The sequence below is a fragment of the Diabrotica virgifera genome, chromosome 2, assembly GCF_917563875.1.
Source record: "Diabrotica virgifera virgifera chromosome 2, PGI_DIABVI_V3a".
Taxonomy (NCBI): domain Eukaryota; kingdom Metazoa; phylum Arthropoda; class Insecta; order Coleoptera; family Chrysomelidae; genus Diabrotica; species Diabrotica virgifera.
Window position 1 is genome coordinate 61,201,251 of NC_065444.1, and position 20,644 is coordinate 61,221,894.

The window sequence follows — 20,644 nt, forward strand, 5'->3', positions numbered from 1 at the left end:
TATTGAATTCAGAAATGAATAGTCACTGTCAGGTAGATTTGATCGATATGCAATCACAAGAGGATCACAGTTACAAGTTTATTCTGGTTGTTCAGGAGTTTAGATCGGAAAATAAAGAATCTGGTGTTGAAGAGGCCGGTCTTATTGGAGAATATCAAATTTTGTTAGCTAGAAAGGAAGCATACAGTTTGGAAACGCAAGCTAAACAAATGAAATTATTTACCGAGTTTTAGTTGAATCTGGAAATTACTGAAAATTTTAGTAAAAACTAGTTTTGACTGAAATATGAACATGTATGACAACTAGAATTAACTAATAATATTTAAGAGCTCTAGTTTTCACTAGTTAAAACCAGAATGGTCTTAAATGCATGTTAAATCTAGTTTTTCCTAGTAAATTCGGGTTTTAACTGAAATCGGGTTTTTACGGTAATATATAGAACTCAAAGGAGACTATGTTGAAAAATAAAATAACTAATAAAATAAAATAATAAAATATAAAAACCTGTATTTCATTCAAAATGTCACGGACTTATTGACCCCACGCTCGTATATCGTAAATGGAACGCCCTAAGACCTCGTACACATGACAGCGCTTAACGCCGCGTTTTACCTGATAAAACATGATAAACACGCGCTTGCATGTGAACTATACCATTTGTTCCTTGATAAATCATTGAAACGCGGCATTAGGCAAACGCGTCGTCTAATACCCTCATGTGTTCAGGGTCTAACATAAGAATAATAACTTACCATGAAATAGTAATAATCCGACTAAGTTGACTAAGAGACCAATTCCTCCGACGATTACTAACAACTGAGGATTGTGAATATATTCTATTTCGATAAACCTCTTGCAGGCTTCTACGGTTATAGAAAAACATAAAGCTACTAAAAATACGGCGTTGACCAAGGCGCCCAGCACTTCAGCTCTCGCCCAACCGAAAGTATTTTTCGACCATTTCTTTGGTGACATCTAAAAGAAGAAACATTCAAATTATTAATGTTATAGCATTATAAATTATAATAATCGGTGTTATTTTTAGAGGTTTAAAAATATAAATTGGCAATACTTTTTTAATAGGGAACTTGCATAAAATTTTAAATTCTAAATAAATGTTATAAATCACAACATAATTAAAAATATATATCAAAGAAAAAGAAGTTGTTTTTGTCTTTCGTTTGGCCCCTAAAGATGATTCTATAAATTCAAATTATAGCAGCTAGCCCAAAACGGGTCGTTACGTCAGATTATGATTATATATTTACACACCGCATCAACAAAGTAAGCAAAATTTTATACAGTGATGAGCGCACTAATAACCGGCAAAATAACGCAAAAGATGGAAAACATATCAAGTTGTGAGATAAAAAGAGATGAACCTAGTGGAGGTGTTAAATTTAGCGATAGTAACTTATAGATTGACATTATATTGATAGTTTCTCACCTTTAGACGTATCGAACGAATTTGAGAAATGCCACTGTCACAGTGACAGTTTTAGTTGACATACTCCTCTGATACGTATAAAGGTGGAAACAATCAATGTAATGTCAATTTATATGTTACTATCGCTAAATTTAACAACTCTACTAGTTTTATTTCTTTTTATCTCACAATTTAATATGTTTTCCATCTTTTGCGCTATTTTGCCGGTTATTAGTACGCTCATCACTGTATAATTTTAAATGAGACATTATAAACGTCAGTAGAAAATACAATGATGTGACGTCACAAGTGTTTTTCATCGTTTGAAATGATTTAAATGCATAGAAGACTTTAAATTAATTTATACTTAGTACATACTTGTACTTAGTACTTGTACTAAGTTATTATGAGGTTTTAAGGCGTAAAGTTTTGGAAATCTTATTTTTTAACGAAAGTGAACGTTATTATGCAATAAAAAAATGTGCAAGTTCCCTATTGGCGCCAATTTTGTCAGCTGTCAAGTGATCTATCTTTAGTTTGGATTGACATTTCAACATGAATAGACTGACGCCTGAACAACGCTTCCAAATTGTGCAAATTTGTTCTGAAAATCATGCTTATGTTCGAAATACGTATCCCGCACTATGTCCATTTTATGGTGAACATAATCGTTCATGAGAGCAATTAATTCGATTAACCATGAAATGTTTTCGCACCACGTTTACTCTAGAATCAGAAGACGCGTCTAGATGTTTACGTCTAGAAGACGCGAATCAGTCTATCTGCCATCGTACACAGTAGTTGGATAAGCTCCCATCCAGTTTATGGAAGATTTTGCGGAAAGATCTTGGTTTGCGTGCTTACAAAAGCCAACTCGTACAAGAATTGAAGCTACACGATTACCTAAAGGCTTAAATTCGGTTAATAGGCCCAAAACTAGTATAATAGGATTTGAAGTTGATTACGATTTTGAATGAATAGCTACGTCAATAAACAAAACTGCAATATTTGGAGTGAAGATAAGCCTCGCGTGTATGTTAAGACACCATTACATCCAGAAAAACTGACTGTTTGGTGTGCTTTATAGGCTGGTGAAATCATTGGTCCATATCTCTTCAAAAATTATGCTTGCCAGAATGTTACAGTCAATGCTGACCGCTATAGAGCCATGATTACTGACTTTTTCATTCCTCAATTGAACAACCATGATGTACAGGAGCTGTGTGTGGTAATACACGATGAAGGGAATGTGTCCTTACGTGGGTTGGTTATCAGGAATACACTTATTTACTCATCTGTACTTTATTAGTTGGTTAGATGTAATAAATAGTACTCAGCTGATGACGACACTTACTACATTTCATTCTAAACGATAGGAAACCCTAAACTTAGTTGAAACTCTTCCCGTGATCTGACTGACTAAATTAGAATTAATGCTCTTGTGTAATTTTGTATATCTATTTTTATATATGCGCCTATGTGTTTTGTTTATGTTTTCCCTGTCAATTTAGTTTCGGAAGTATGAAATCATAACACGACTCTTGCTGAATCGGCTTGATTCCTTGTGTCACCGACGCGCGTGTGCCCCAAATATGTAATACTTTGATAGTAGGTTATGTCACCTAAACAATGTCGTAATAAATATAAATCTTTTAATTAATTTTTTTTTCAAGGATACTTCAACGTTTTCATATTTTTTCAAAATTAGGTGAAAATAAAAACTTACCTTAACGGATAAAAAAGCTACAACTAATGCTGCGACGTCGCTCAGCATATGAAAACTATCTGCCACTAAGGCCATTGAATTTGTTATATAACCTACGACTATTTCTACGAAGAAGAAAAACGTCGTAAGCCATAACATCGACAGTAAGCGACATTTTTTCCCAGAGAATCTTCCCATATCAGCTGAAACAAAAAAGTTCTTATTAGTCTACAAATATTTACACGAATTATATTGTTAACCTAGACCTAAACTAAATTTCAATAAGTCATGGAGTGCATGTAAACAACGATTTTAGTTGTTAAAGATGTTCAAAATTTATCTACTCGTTCCATAGTGACACTATATTATTAAAATCACTTTATCACCATTTCTCTTTTCTCGATTATTAGTTTTTATTCTATAGTATATAAATTATTGTAATCACTGAATTCATAGATAGTGAAAAAATAATCCTATTAATTAAATTAATGAATAATTTACGCGATTATACAAGTAACTGTGATCTAAAAATATTCAAAAACTGAACCAAAAAGCCATCTCTATGTTGCTGATGACGGGGAGAGCAGGAGATGTTTACATCTCCTGCATAGCTTATGTGAATAAACTATAAGTCTAGCCTTAAAAACACTGATCGTATCACACTCATGTGTTTGATCTTACAATTACATACTTATCTACGCGATGCTTAAAACTATTGCTTATCAGGGGTGCTTCACATCTTTAATTGTGGCAGGTGAATACATGCCAACACTAAGGACTAGTCGATGGTATTTCTTCAGAAAAACCGGATAATTCGACACCACACCATTAGAATAAGCCAAATCTAATATTTACTCGACTGAGTGACAGGGGAAGAAAAGTATTTTTGAAGTGTGTAAAATTTAATTCCTAGCTGAGCGCATTCGGCTTATAAAGCCATCTTCAGAGCTATGGTCAATAATTTCACAATACCGCATACCACTATCAAGAGAGAGGGATCCCATGTATTTACCTATGAGTGAAAAAAATTGTATCTGATGCAGTTTTTTATTAATATAAAAAACTTTGTTCGAAGTTTGCAAAAGTTTAATTGTGAAAAGTTGTTTTAAAATACATCTAGAACGGCACAAAGGAGTATCACAAAAAACACGTTAAAAAAGTTTGATCATGCTAAGGTTAAAAACCTTACCATCTGAACCGGACGATGGCAGGATGCAGAATTCTGTATAATATTTATGTATTTTCATGTTCTTATTTCATTGTTCCCCATTCTGTACCATCTTCCTTTGATAACGCTTTTGATGACTGCATTCATGATTAAATTGAAGAAAGTACGTATTAAGTTATATACTGTTTAAATTCATTGTTTCTTTATTAACTATGGTCTTTGGATATTATCTACAACCAGATTGTGGTATAACGAAAAAATTTATAGTTTAAGATAAAAATAATAAATTTTCCTAGTTCTTTGTCAATTATCCTTATAATTTGTATTGGTTATCCGGAGTAAACAAAAACATTGTTTTATGTGATAAGACGGGAAGTTACAATCATCATAGTTACCTACCGTTTTGTAATTAAAATTGCACACTATGAATTATTATTAAAGTTCATCGTAGTTTGTTTCGTAAAATGTTTCGCCAATTTCAATAATATCAGTTCCGGCAACTAAAAAATCCTTTGTCTAACTTCCAAGCAATACAATTATATGGGAACAATTATTGAAGAAAGAAAAATTGAGGGCGATGCATGTTAGTCACGAAGAGACGTCACGAAGAGATGTAAGTAGAGACGAATTTTGGAAGAGATCCAAACCCATCACAGGTTGTACTGCTGATAATCATCAATCAGCCCTGATTTGTCCATTGTTGAACATAGGCCTTCTCGAGATATTTCCATCTTCTTCTGTTCTGCGCCATTGCTATCCAATTGGTCACAATTCTTTTGAGGTCGTCGGTCCTCAAAATCTTGAGGTGGATTCTTACTAATAAATAAGAGTACCAAATAAGATCTCTAACAGTAACTATAACACGGTGCAGTTCCTATAAACGCAAAAGTAGTAAGTAGTATGATAAGGTCCAATTTGTCGTAAGACGTCGACAGAAAACTACGAGAAGGAATGTGTAATAAAAACAATTAAATCCTAAGTAATGGTCTGGTCTGTAATGAGTGTCAAAGGAATGGTACCAAATACTATAGACTGTAATACATACAATTCTTGACATTTCCCATTAATTTTGAGGAAGCAAAAAAATAGCGCCATCTAGCGGTATGAGTAGGATAACCAGAGCAATCTAATCTTACATTTTTATAAAATTGCTTTATTATTGTTTTTGTATAAGTGTTTAAACTATTTTTATTTTAATTTAATTTAGCAAAATTAGCTCGTTATTCAAAAATTTATAAAATTAAATTTGAATGTTTACGGTCAAATTTTACGTTGTCAAAACGTAGTTCAACTCAGCCGACAGTGGCGCTAGTGGCAACGTGCTTCCAGATTTCTGTGGGAGTTGGATGTATTACAGTCAATAGTATTTGATGGTACGTTTATATGTGGTAGAAGGAACCATGCGACAGGACTAATATACAAATATACAGAGATAGACCTGGATCCCGCTTACCAAAAAAAAGTTGATTAATAGCAAGCTGAAAATTTGTTAATAGCTTAACGGTGTTTAGTCGGACAAACTTTGATGTATGGGAACACTGGAAAAGGGGAAGTTTTAATTGTGAAACAGGTTAAAAATTTGATACGTTAGACTACGAAAACGTTCTATGTATTTTGTCGGACAGAACTTCCAATTGATTTGTTACCATTTCATTAAACTCTCATGCAAAAATCAGACTGGTGTTTATCACCAACTGGGCATTTTAATGAGTGGAACTCGAAGAACATGTCAAATGACAGGAATCATGTTGGTTAGTAATAGCAGTCTGATTTTTGCATGAGAGTTAAATGAAAGGGTAACAAATCGATTGGATGTTCTGTCCAACAAAATACATGGGACGTTTTCGTAACCTGACGTTCCAAATTTTTAAACTGTTCCACAATTAAAACTTCCCCTGTTCCAGTGTTCCCGTATATCAAAGTTTGTGTGACTAGACACCGTTAAGGTATTAACAAATTTTCAGCTTGCTATTAACTTTTTTTTTGGACGAGGGATCCAGGCCTAAGACTGGCTCCACAAATAATCACTAAGTTTGTTAATGGTCAAAACTTCTCTATTACTATGGACCGGCAATTCACCTGACATGAACCCAATCGAAAAGGTCTGGGAGTGTTTAAATCTATCGAATGATAACAAACACGATCCCCACGGAGAGAGGTGGGGGTAAATTAATTTTAAATAGGAACCCCGCGATATTTCACGAAATAAACATCAGATCGAAAAACTGAAAAATACATGTATTCAATATTTTTTAAAAATCTATCGAATGCCACCACGTCCCCCACGGAGGTGGAGGTGGGGCGATTACTTTAAAATTTTAAATAGGAGCCCCCATTTTTAATGCAGATTTGGATTCCTTACCTAAAAATAAGCAACTTTTATTCGAGACATTTTTTCGAATTATGGACAGATGGCGCTATAATCGGAAAAAATGATTGTTGGAAATGGAAAAGTCACTAATTAAAAAATGGAAAGTCCCCACTAAAACGGAAAACTTAACTTTTTTTGGTTTTAGGACTCAATAGGTCTCCAAAACGCTCGAGTAAATGCAAATTTACTATACCTGCCTCCCCTACTATTAAGTAATTTAGTAAAATTATGTGATAATGTCAATTTTTTTGTTCAATAAATATAAAAAAATATTATTTTCATTAATATAATACCTACATACTCTTATATTATATAGCTAACATAGTTATAATTATGATTATTTCATATGAAACAAAGAAAACCAGAATTTGCTAAGTGAGTCTTTTAATATGAGCAGGGACTGTTTAGCTGGAGAAAAAAATGTTTATAAATACACCAGAGAATGTATTCATGTCTTATAATATAACAAGTCCTAGGTTTTCACCCAAAGTAATCGGGCGCGTCGAATAATATATCACTTGCACTATTCCAGTGGCTTTAAAACAGAACTTCTGGTTGCTTTTCTCAAACCGGAAGTCTTAGGTCAAATTTCTCACCTTTAGTACCATCCATGGATTATAAGCTTTCATTCGACATCTCATTTGTCATTCTAGCTGGTATAGTGACGGAGGAGTTATATTCGCGGTCGGACGGACAGACGGAGAGACAGCCTAGGTCAAATCTCTCACCTTTATTACCATCCTTGGATTATAAGCTTTCATTTGACACCTCATTTGTCAATCTACCTGGTATAATGACGGAGGAGTTATATTCGCGGTCGGACGGACAGATAGTCTAGGTCAAATTTGTCACCTTTAGTACCATCTTTAGATTATAAGCTTTCATTTGACACCTCACTTGTCATTCTACCTGGTATAATGACGGAGGAGTTGTGATCACAGGCAGACAGACAGACGGACGTGCATAATTCAGAGTTTTCACATTTTTGCAAAATAGGGTGAAAACAACAAAAGCTAAAAAAAATACAACATGGCATAAAATACACCACTATTTTTTAGATACCATTTTCTCGAAATTGACTTATTTTGACTTTTTGAGATTTCACCAAGTCCACAAAATACAAATCAACATTCCACAACAATCAAATTTTCATATGATTAATTTCCTAGAATGAATACCAATCAAAGATTTCGCAGTTTTATCTCAAAAATTTGGGAAGCTACTCTAATCTAATGTTGTTATTGTGGTGATTACAATTGAGTTTTTGTTGACAGGAATGGGGCAAGGCTAACTAGATAATCCATATCTCTTCTTATAACTTTTGACCAAATCGAATCATTTTCATAACACTACGCTTGGAGATAAATCAAGTGGGTGACGTCAAATAGAAAGAAGAGTAACAAATGAATATGTATTTACTATTGTTTTATACGTGCAGATGCTTTTATGGGTTAATATAATTGACTTCGTGTATTTATAGCATTAACGCTCTTTATTAGTCTATTAATTAAGAATATACATGCAATATATCATTTAGTCTCTAAACAATTTGCATTGTTTATTTAACTACTTATTTTGGTTACACGATAAATTATTTAAAAGGTGTTCGACTATTATATTATAAAGGTGTCTAACTAATAGCGTCACTATTTTGGACGTATGTAAATAAGGACCAAAGATCCTTTAAGAACGTAGGCGCAAATATTTTTCCGCTATCCCTACTTTATCTTTTTTTACACGGCAAATTACGTGTAGTACAATTCTCACTGGTATGGAGATTAATTCACTGGTATGGAGATCATTAACTTAGAGATGGCATTTGGATGTTCTTAGATAACCGTTACTTATTTAATCGCTTAAACTATTAATTGTTCAGTTAATTAATATGATTATCTCTTCACAAACTATGTATTCAGTGATTACAATAATTTATACACTATACCAGGGGTCACCAATTAGTTTCCCTGAGGGTCCGTTTCGAAAACCTATGACACTTCCGGGGTCCGGATTTATGCTGCCTGTGTCTGACTGTTCTGATTCGGTTTCGTTGTGGATTCTTGTTAAAAAATATCCTATAAACAAATCAGAAGGGTGCCAGGCGAAATTTTTGGGCAGAAATTGTTTAATATTTTTTTTAACAAATTCAAAACATCACCTTTTTTGCCCCCGAAAATATGTTTTTAGCATTTTTGGGTCATCTTAAACAAAAAATATCTGTCACTTTATTAAAACTTAAGAGTTTTCCAGCATCGCAAATGCAAATTTTTGCATTTTTCAGATTTTAAATCGCTTATAACTCGAAAACTGTCAACTTTTCAGAAATATGACAAGAGACCTTTATTGTTTATAATTACACAAGAAACCTAAAAATACATTTTTCGAGGCAAAAAAGTAATTTTGAATTTTCTTAAAAAATTGTTTCACCCGGCACCCTTCTGATTTGTTTAAAGTAGACATTTTTGAACAGGAATCCGCAAAGAAATCGCGACAGAAACATTTTTCATACGAAAGTGGCCTCACACATGGACTAATATGGAAAGCAAAACTAATAATGTCTGATTGTTTTTTGGTTACTATATACTTTTCTGTAAGTTTTCCTGGTACAATAAATAAAATTTAAATTCATTGTGTATTGTTTTGATGTTATTATCAGTATATTTTGAAAACAGCAGTACCTATTGTAAATTGTTACTGAGAATATTTTCAAAATTAGGAATTTATATTGAATGCTAATGAAGTTTTTAGACATCTTCAATTTTGTAGAAAGGAAACTGAGGAATTTAAAATAAATAATCATAGTACAAAATGCTAATTAACATGTTATCTTTTCTACATTAGTTTGAATGCAGGGTGTTTGTTGCAAACTTATTAAATCTGAAAATTATTTTAATTAAATGCACATCTAAAAAGTACTCCTACTTAACATATAGTAGAGAGGAAATGAATATAAAAAATGCAGATGACAATTTTATATTACAGCTTACTTAATTTCAAAATTAATGATTAGTAAGTATAACAATAAGGGGGAAAACTCTTTACAAAATTAAATTATCACAGAGAAAAATTACATTTTTTTTATGTACAACCTATGTGAAGTTTGGAGTGAGTTTAGTGTAATTGAGTCTCATTAGGGAGTTGAGATATTCATCTGTTAAGTGAGATCTCTACCGATTTTTAATAAAGTTCATTCTTGATAAAGCGGCTTCGCACACATTAGTTGAGCCAAACATAGTACACAATTTCATGGCCAAACATTTTCAAAATTGCCAAACACTAGGTATTTTCTGAATTTATTGACAGTTCGCACAAAACTAGCTCACGGTCCGGATGCGGACCGCGGTCCACTAATTGGTGACCCCTACACTATACAATAAAAACTAATACCTACTCGAGAAAAAAAAATTATTTTTTTAATAATATATTGTTACTATGGAACGCTTAGATAAATTTTGAGAACATTTTTAACAACAAAATACTTGGATCACAGAATATGTCCTGGTGTATTCTCTATTTGGATCTTCCATAAATAATTAACAATAAAAAACTTTTTATTAATTTCATGTCTTAAATCAATTATTTATCAAATGCACTATCAATATTATTTAATAAAGAACTCAAAATATTCCTGAAGCCGTGTCAAATATTTAGTACCCTTGTACTACTAAATATGTACGTGCATTGTATGACAAAGATAGCGAATGTTCGATTTGGAAAATACATATCACCACGGACATGGTGTTCATTTTTTCGATACCCTGAAAAAACTAATAAATATTTTTGAAAAATTTAAACGCCGAATGAAGGATTACATTATTACCGAGGGTAGAAAGTTCCTTAGAATAAACAAAAAGTTTCTTTTGAATGAGATATTTGAAACTAAAAATCACATTAAATTTTTTCTTTTTTTTTCACCCCTGTAACTTATTAAAATAAACACTATTTTCAGGGACTTTCTACCCTCGGTAATAACGTAATCTTTCATTCTGAGTTTAAATTTTTTTAAAATACTTCTTAGTTTTCTCATGATTCGAAAGAAATAAATGCATTTAAATAGCATTGGAACCGAAATTTTGGGCCTATCCCCGTAAGCTTGGAATATAAAAAGTACAAGTAAATTGAGGACCCAGGTAGTTTATTGCCATTAAGAACATATTTACTGAATTAAAGCCAATAAACAAAGGGGTTCCACAAGGTAGCGTTCTTGGACCAGTACTATACCTTTTGTATACATTTTACATTCCGGAGAGAGAAAACAATCAATCAGCCACATTTGCTGATGCACAGCAGTCCAGACAATAGGAGCAACTATAGACGAATCTGTGGTAAACCTACAAAATGTAATTATAGCCCAGTAAATGAACTGGAAATTCGGCGATACCGTGTAATTTTCAGGGGCAACTCCGAATTGCATGAAAATTTGGATTTAGGTTTTACTTACCCTCCACTTCTTCTTCTTCTTGACTGGCTTTACAACCCGGGGTGAGTCTTCGCCGCATCCACTATGGCCCTCCATCGTCTGCGATCTTGCGCTTCGATTTGCCATTGTTGTACCCCAATCCTAGATAGATCGGTTTCAACATCATCCTTCCATCTTTTTCTGGGACGGCCTACTGATCTTCTACCGTCTGGTCTCTCGAAGAACACTGTCTTTAGCACTCTGTCTTCCTCTGATCTTACTACATGACCTGCCCATCTTATCCGATTAGCTTTTATATGTCTGACGATGTTTTCAGTACCATATAGAGTCACCAATTCAGCATTGCGGCGCCTTCTCCACTCTCCTGTCAATCTCTTTGAGGACCAAATATCATTCTGAGGACTTTCCTTTCAAATATCTACCCTCCACTTCAAAGTTGAAATTATGCCGTTGGTTGCTTTTACTTGGGGGTGACAGTCACCCCTTCTCGGGGGTGAAAAAACATACGTTCAAGATAAGACAGGAAATGGATAAATTGATTGATTTTAAGCAACTTTTGTTCTATAGAGTTTTTTACGTAAGTCAATACTTTTCGAGTTATTTGCCATTGAAAATGTCGATTTTTCGACAAAAAACTACGTTTTCAGACGGTTTTTCGCAAATAACTCAAAAAGCAAATATTATATCCAAAAACATATCCCTAGCAAAAGTGTAGCTTATAAAAAATCCAAAAAAATGGTGCATCAGTAAAGCCTATCAATCAAATAAAACAAAGTTGTAGCTCATTAAAAATACGTTCTTATTCGTCTAATTCCAAATCGAATATTTCAAGGTGAAATCACCGAAAAATTAAGCAATTTTTGGCAAAAACCCATTTAAACTTTTTTAAAGTGTATATAAAAAGCTTTGTTTTAATTGTTAACAAAAGTTTTAACATTAAAAATAAGCGAGTTACGCTCAAAATAAAGTTGGCCCTCTTTTTATTTGTAAAAACTCATGAACATGTCGCCGTGTTTAGCTCCCCAAATAAACTTAATCGCTACCGCTTTACAAACAATTTACTTACCTATCTATTTTTTATATGATCTCTCATTCTCACCGGTTTAAAGTGTTTATTTTTGAAAGGGTTATAATTGAGAAAGCTTGAATGGGTCAATAATCAGGAGTGTATGCAAACTTTGAACAGCCATATCTTAACCAATTTTTGTCTTACGGAGAAACAAAATGAAACTAGCATATTTATAATAGCAAAACCTACATTTCTTTACTTTTTAAGATTTTTCTAATCACTAATACTTTTTAAGTTATTTTGAAAAAAAATGAAATTTTTCAAAAATTTTTAGAAATTTCTTTTTTTAATATAAAACCAAATGTTTTCAAAAATAAGCACTTCAAACCAATCAAACTTACAGATCATATAAACAATACACATACAGTTAAAATATATGGTAAAGCCAAACGATTAATTTCATTTAGGGTGCTAAACAGAGGGAGGTTTTCATGATTTTTTTTACCAAAAAAAGGGGCCAACTTTTTTTTCAGTGTAACTCGTTTATTTTTTATGCTGTAAACTTTTATAAAAAACAAATAATAAGCTTTTTTCGATACTTTAAAAATGTTAATAAGGTTTTCCCGAATAACGCTTCTTTCTTCGGTGATTTCGCGTTGAATTATTCGATTTGGAATTAGACGAATAAGAACGTATTTTTCATGAGCTACAACTTTGTTTCTACTCAATTTGTAGACTTAACTGGTACACCATTTTTTTCGTTTTTTTTTATAGGCTACACTTTTGCTAAAAATATTTTTTTCGATAAAATATTTACTTTTTGAGTTATTTGGGAAAAACGGTCCAAAAACGTAGTTTTTTTGTCGAAAAATTAACATTTTAAATCGCGAATAACTCGAAAAGTATTGACTTACGTAAAAAACTTTATAGAACAAAAGATGCTTAAAATAAGTCAATTTATCCATTTCCGGCCTTATTTTAAACACGCGTTTTTCACCCCCCGAGAAGGGGTAAATGTCACCCCCCAAGTAAAAGCAACCAACGGCACAAATTCAACTTTGAAGTGGAGGGTATGTAGAACCTAAATCCAAATTTTCATGCAATTCGGAGTTGCCCCTGGAAATTACACTCCAAAACGGTCATTTTTATTGGGGTAATAGAACGCTGGTCAAAAAAATGGACATAAACGGACATAATAAAGTTTAATGAACAGAAATCAGTTCATATTAACTTTACTACTACGAAAATCAAGTATCTCCTAATTATCTTAAACAACATCATCGCTCCTAATAAGAACACTGCGAAATACCTGGGGTTAAATCTGGACGTCAAACTTAAATGTAAGGAACATGTTAAAAAGAAAGTTCAACATTTGAAGATAAAGTACAAAAATATGTATTGGCTGATTGGCAGGTACTCTCAACTTTCCATCCAGAACAAAGTACAGTATGCGGCAAAATAAACCGTACTGAAATGAATATTGCAATGTTTATTATTATTTTGTATATTTAGTACTTATACACCATATTATAGCCTTGCAAATATTATTCACCACGACGTTCCCGATAAAACAGATGTTAAAGATGCCCTCTGGCACGAAAAAATCTGTAATTCTAGTCCGCAATTCCGGAATGTCAGGCGGTGGAACCGTCTGCCTCGTTCAGCATTCCCCATATGTACGCATCAGGTGGCGTTAGGTAGTGAGTGACGATCTCCCAAATTCGAAGAGACTCCCTGGCCGTATGAAAAGTTGCCTCGTCCTGCTGAAACCATTGTTGAATTTAAGCTTGGATCGTTTTGGATCGTTTTCGCGATCTTTTCCGTATGAGCGAAAATAGCGCTCCACGATATTTTTTTCTGCGAAACTGAGAACCATCCTGAAGGAACTAACATTAACACGACATTCATATACGTTATACGACGTTCGGAAACCACTCAGTAGGTACGTTTCAACGCATGACACATGCAAATTTGAGGCATACGCATTTCAGTACTGTTTATTTTGCTGCATACCGTAAATTACAAATATATATTGAAATCGGTGTGGGCCTATTGGTCTATATTGGTCCGGACCATATCGGACCTATTGGTCCGATTTTGGACCTATTGGTCCAAAATCGGTGTGGCCTGCAATTATGGGTCTGTACAAAAAAATGCAATTATAGAAATTTAGAAACGCTCCAGATTCGAATACTAAGGAATATTGTAGGTGCTCCTTGGTACAGTGTTGCCAATCGCATTTCTCTAGATTATCCGATGATCGCTCGAAAAATATCCGATTTATCACGAAAAGGTACGCTAGGTCAAAAATTATTCTGTTATTAAAATCAATGTTGCCAATGTTATTCTTTTAGTCCCCTTAACAACCATCAAATAACAAAATCCGTTGTTCGTACGCCAATCAGTTGATTGTAATCAATTATCATTATGATAATTAACATAATTGATTAATTAATCAATTAATCTCATAATTATTGTAATCAATTATGTTTTCAGCAACCCAATCAACGTTGACATTGACAGTAATTAAATATTTGATAATGATCAGTTGATTCCATTTCTGATTAGCGCTCGAACAACCGGCCCTTTAATCTACTAGATTCTCTATTTTACAGTTTAAAAATTTTCGTTTATAGATGAAAATCTCGTAAATACAATTTACTTACTATTATTATATTAGTCTTATTTTGTATTATCGTAAGTGTTTAATTCTAAATAAATAAATAAATCTAAATATTTCATTATTTGGATCGTTATATTAATTTATTATAATTATTTAAGTAAAAAAAACACTTTTAAATATTATTTTATTAAAACGTAATAACTACCTAAAACTAGGTACTGGACAAATAAATAATAAATCAATCAATACAGAATAAACTACAGCTACATTAATAGCATAGGCGCAAAATTTCTGGTCAATGCTTTTAAAATGCATTATTTTTTTTCGAGTCCTGAGAGAGCTAACAAGTATTATTTAAAAATTAAACGCAGAATGAAAGATTACATTATTACCGAGGGCCGAAAGTCCCTAAAGACTTCTATAATTTTTTGTTAACAGGGGTAAAAGGAAAAGAGAATATTGAGTGTGATTTTTAATTTCAAATATCTCATTCAAAAGAAACATTTTGTTTATTCTAAGGGACTTTCAGCCCTCGGTAATAATATATAATGTTTCATTCTGCGTTCAAATTTTTCAAAAATATTTATTAGTTTTCTCAGGATTCGAAAAAAATGAATACGTTTAAAGATTATTGGTCCGAAATTTTGCACCTACGCTCTTTTAACAACTAAAGATTTATTACAACTAAAACAATAGAAATGTATTTGACAGTCTTGTAGTTATTAAGGTATCAAAGTTATTATCCATAATACCAGTGGTGAGTTCAACGTTAATGCCCGACTAAATAATTTTTATAGGCAAAAAATTTGAAGGATTTTTGAGTTAATTAGTAGATATCTAGATATTACTAGTTTCAAATAAGTAGATTTTTCTACAACCACTATTCCAAATGCATTTTTCTGCACAATTTTATGTTAACAAACTTAATATTTTCTCACAGAATAACTGACAGTTGTGTGCAGAAAAGTGACGTTTCTGTGCCGGAAAGTTCTTTTCTGCATAGTACCATTACATTCCTCAAAAAAATCATAAATATAATTAGGTATAACATGTTTTGATGAAATGGTTTTGTTTAAGATATTAGATTTGATGGAACTTTACAAAAGAGCCGATTTAACTACATCTCATGTCCGAGAAATCTGGAAAATCTTCTGACCTTTACATTTGGTATTCTACAAATGACTACCTTATTCTGAGTAATGTTATATATGCTGTGTACATCTGTGGTTAAAGTGTAGACAAATATATAACCTGCAAGACAGGTGATATTATTCTTAATTATCTATCGAATAGAAATTAAATTATTTATTATTTATTAAATTATTAATTGTTTTATTTTACAATTCTATTCTTAATAAACATCAATTAACCAATAAGGATTTAGCAATCTCAGCAAGATACGTCGAATGAATATATTATACATAAAATGAAAATAAAACTAAATCGTGCGTGAATTAGCTTTCATAATTTTAAAGACTAAAAACTAAAAACTCATAAATAACATCGGACGGCAGACGGTTTTTGAAATTTGAATTGGATTAGTATGCCTTAAGTGGATGCACTTGTGCATTTAAATTCTAAACAAAAGAATCGGCACAGACATGTCCCTTTTGTCAAAAGATGAAAAGTATCGGATGTCACTAACATTCATCCAGTATAGGCTATTTATAAAAATTTGGGTGGAACCAAACAAAATTAATGTGTTTTTGGTGTTGGGAATATATGGATGAGAAAGTTTTAGTCGATGGTAGATACACTGAAAAATATCCGCAAATATCCGATTTATTTAAAGATACGAAGAAGATACGACAACTCTCAAAAAGGTACGCAAATCGGATAATTATCCGCCGATTGGCAACACCGATTTACGTAGAGACGTTAAAGCAGATCTATTCCAAATGAAATTAAGAAAGCCGCCACGAAACGTGAAGAGAGGCTCCATAAGCATGCCAACCATAAAGTAAAGTATAAGTAAAGTATAAGTTATACTTCAGCTTCTTGTCAACCAACCAACCAGATGCGAAGGCTCAAGAGGATTAAACCGTTCGACCTTATGTAATGTGAGAAGTTGTGCACGTAGTGTTATGCTGCATTTTAGCCAGAACAAGGACGTGAACAGTTAGTGAAAAGTAGAGTCAGTGCTGTGCTGTGTAGCCACAGCAAAGAAGTGTGCATTTCATGTTTCATGTAAAAAAAGTGTGGATGGACCAGGTGGCATCTAGATCACAAACAATTTTAGGAAAATTAGATTAAAGAAAAAATGCCGATTAATCTTGTAGACTAGGTGTATTATTGTTGTTTAAAATAAAATAAAAAAAGAACATATTTGCAGGATTTATGACAACATTTTTCTAGAACAGAATAAACATTTTGAGGCATGAAGACCACACAATTTAGGATAATTTAAATACACTTTTTACAACTAACTTTTTGAGTAAAATACACAAGTAAAAAGTTTTCTTTTAGTTGTAAAGATGCACATTTTACTTATTTCAAAGCTGTCCTAGGAAATTATCTTTTGTTTCAAATTGACATTATACATGACAAATTGCAGTTTGTTTAAGTTATGGTTTATGGATAAGATTTAAATTGTTCTTTAAACAGTAGATGTGAAAAATCGAATTTATGGATAACCTTGAATTCAGTAAATACCTGTGGGTATAAAATCCGACAATTTTATTGTATTTCAGGTTTTTTAAAACAGAATTTATTTATTTATGAGTAACTGCCACCTCACACATAGTAAAAAAATTGTACATAAACAAATAATGAATTATTTTATTTTAGTAAAGTTTCAACTCTAAATTTTATACAGTTTATCTGTGAAAAATTCATTGATTTCACGTAAAAATCTTATACAGGTTGTTGAAGGTTCTAAAATTCTAAATGGTATATGAGAAAAAATATAACGTTATCAAAAAACCGTTTGAAAAAGGGTTGACTTTTTACCTCATAAACTTTGATATTTTTGATCTCACGCGCTTGTAAGAAGGCTCACTGAAAATATGATAAAAACACAATCATTCAGTCAGACCAACAGGCAGTTTTTCGGTTTGAAGTAATGTTTAAACTTTCTATTCCTTTTGTGTTCTACAAGTTACTGATGAAAATGAAGAAATAAACCTACTTAATTTTTGCAGTTAAATGAATCTTAATGAAACCTTTTCCATTAGATTTGTGAGAGACCTAGGTAACTTTGTGAACAAAAATGATGATGACGAAATGAAAATTGCATTATTGAACAAGGAAAATACATTTTCCAAAATGCACTTTAAAGTGATAAAAAACTGATAAAGTAATTCGGAAATAACTTAAGGAAATGAGTTTAGTATTATTACTTGGGGGGTTTTGCATGAAGTTGTTAGAAAACTTTAAACGCATCGTGCAAGGGCGACTACAGCTAGAAAGAATCGACTTTTACAACTATAGTTCGTCAGAGATCGTCGAAGTACTGCTCGAACGCTACAAAATGAGTTGGTAGAAGCTACGGGTAAGACAGTAAATACTCAAAATATGCGTAATTGGCTTCACGAACATGGATTAAATGCAAGAAGCCCAGCTAGAGTACCTCCGTTGATCTCTGTACATCGTAGAGCCAAACGCTTGTTTGCAGGACACATGAATTGGACCATGGCACAATGGAGTAACGTGATGTTTACTGACGAGTCCAGATTTATTTCATATCGTGATGTTGGACGTGCTAGAGTCTAAGAAGACCCGGCGAGCGCTTTTTGGATTCCACAATTCAAGAAACCCAGGCTTTTGGCAGAACTAGTAGTTATTCGACGAGGGGTGAAGACGGGAGAGGGGCGATGAGCGGTACATTAAAGAAATTCTTGAACCACATGTACCATTTGCTGAAAATATGAGTCCAGAATTTATCCTTCAGCAAGATAATGCGAGACCGCGCATGGCCAAGATAGTGTAAAATTATTTGACTACCCACAACATTCAGGTTATGGAGTGGCCATTGAGAAATCCATATTTCAATCCCATTGGACAGATTTGGGATATACTCGGGAAGCGCTTGAACGATCGTCAGCCACTTGGTAACCTACAAAATGTCGAGGAAGTTCTCAAGAAAAAATGGGAACAATTAGATCAGGAATCATGCACGCTATTAGTTTTGTTTTTTGTTTTAAAATAGTTTTTGGCAACGCTGTTATTAACCAAATAAATCCAATTTTTCACATTTATCACTTTTAACTTTTTTTCCACAAGAAAATTTACCGTTCAATTACAAAATAATATGCTATATTTATAGGAAAAAGCCTTAGATTTAGATGTAATTATACATAAACAAATACAGATATAGATACAAATTGTACCTATAGTTTAAAAAAACGTTTATGTTATACCATAGGTACTACTAATAAATTCTAACATTCTTCTTAAATTTCCCACATGTAGGCACGTTCACTGTTTTTCTTCACCTTGATCTTTCTTGGATATAACACGCTAAAAACCAGAATTCGAATTCAAGCAACGATTCTGTTATCGCGGTAGCCAATATCATTATTATAATTAACTCCATTTAGAGAATGTCAAGTGTACTATTTGATTGTTACAATTTTTTATGTCAAGGATCCTAAATAAGAATTAAGTACGGGATCGATCGACTAATGGAATAAAACTAATTTGGAAGCATTTTGTTTATATTAGAAAAGCAAATTATTTGATGGATCAAATATAATAATCAACTAAAAGTTGAACATAAGAACCCTGATTTTTTGAGTTGAAAAATGATATGAATAAATTTAAATTGTTTTTTCTACAACCGTGTTAAAAATGCAATTTTTAGCACTCCACACGTGCGTTAAAAATGCTACTTTAAGGCACTAGTGCTTTAAAATATTTTTAAGGCACTGCAGTTCGTATTGACCGTATGTACAATTTTGATGTAATGTCAAAAAAATATAAAAATGGAATTTCAGCCACGTTCAAGTAAAAGTTTTTGTAGATACTGTCCTGTAATTACGTTTGTAGAAAAAATATTGTATGATATGCGTGTTAAAAAGTACATTTTTAAGGCACTCGTGTGAATTGCAGAATTCGCTATCGCTCATTCTGCAAACTTTCACATGCGTGCCTTAAACGTGTACTTTTAACACTTATGTCATAAATAACTATTAAATACACTACTCCAAGAAATTAACGCACCTCCTTAAAAATGGGTCATTTTTGATTTCTCGAATTTCCGGAACCTGTTGTCTGATTTAAGTGATTTTTTTAATATGTTATAGACTTATTCTTTACGATGGGTGGAATGCATAAAACGTAATACCTGCTAATGCTTCAAGTATGTATTACATTTTTGAAGATTTTACTACACTTACAAATAGCGTTACCAGGTGTCCCGATTTGCGCGGGACGTCCCGATTTTCAGGGGTCTGGGGACGCGTACCGATTTTTACCTGATCGGGACACTAAATGTCCAGATTTTCACCCACAAAAACCAATTTCAGGAGGACTTGCAGTGAATTTTATAACTATGTTATAAAAACAAGGCACTAATAAAAGCGGCAAAATGGAATGAAAAATATAATAATTTTAATAAAAAATAAATAATTTTTTTTAATCTACGATTTTCTTTTGTAATTTCGTCTGAATATTATTATTATGTAGGATTAAATACAGATTACATATAGAAACACCTTGTAGTCCAGTAAATGAACGGGATACCGAGTAATTTTCAGGATAAACTCCGAATTGCATGAAAATTTGGACGGCTTGTGCCGTTGGTTGCTTTTACTCGGGAGTGACAGTCACCCCTAGTTGGGGTGAAAAACCGCGCGTTTAAAATAAGTCCGGAGATGGATAAATTGACTAATTCTAAGCAATTTTAGTTCTATAGAATTTTAACTTGCGTAATACTTTTCGAGTTATGTACTATTGAATTTCGTTTGTTGAAAATTTTTCGTTTTG

General features: G+C 32.6%; 1 protein-coding gene across 2 annotated transcripts in view; it reads right to left on the reverse strand.

The window, feature by feature from the left end:
* LOC114329296 (uncharacterized) overlaps nt 1-20,644 on the reverse strand; it is a 158,662-nt gene that overhangs the window by 37,799 nt on the left and 100,219 nt on the right. For both annotated transcript variants that reach the window (XM_028278343.2, XM_050642596.1), the window contains exons 2-3: nt 3,153-3,334; nt 753-975 (exon numbers count right to left, since the gene is read on the reverse strand). In XM_028278343.2, the coding sequence (XP_028134144.1) occupies nt 753-975; nt 3,153-3,329 (400 nt within the window). In that variant the 5' untranslated portion in view covers nt 3,330-3,334. The remainder of the gene's footprint in view (nt 1-752; nt 976-3,152; nt 3,335-20,644) is intronic.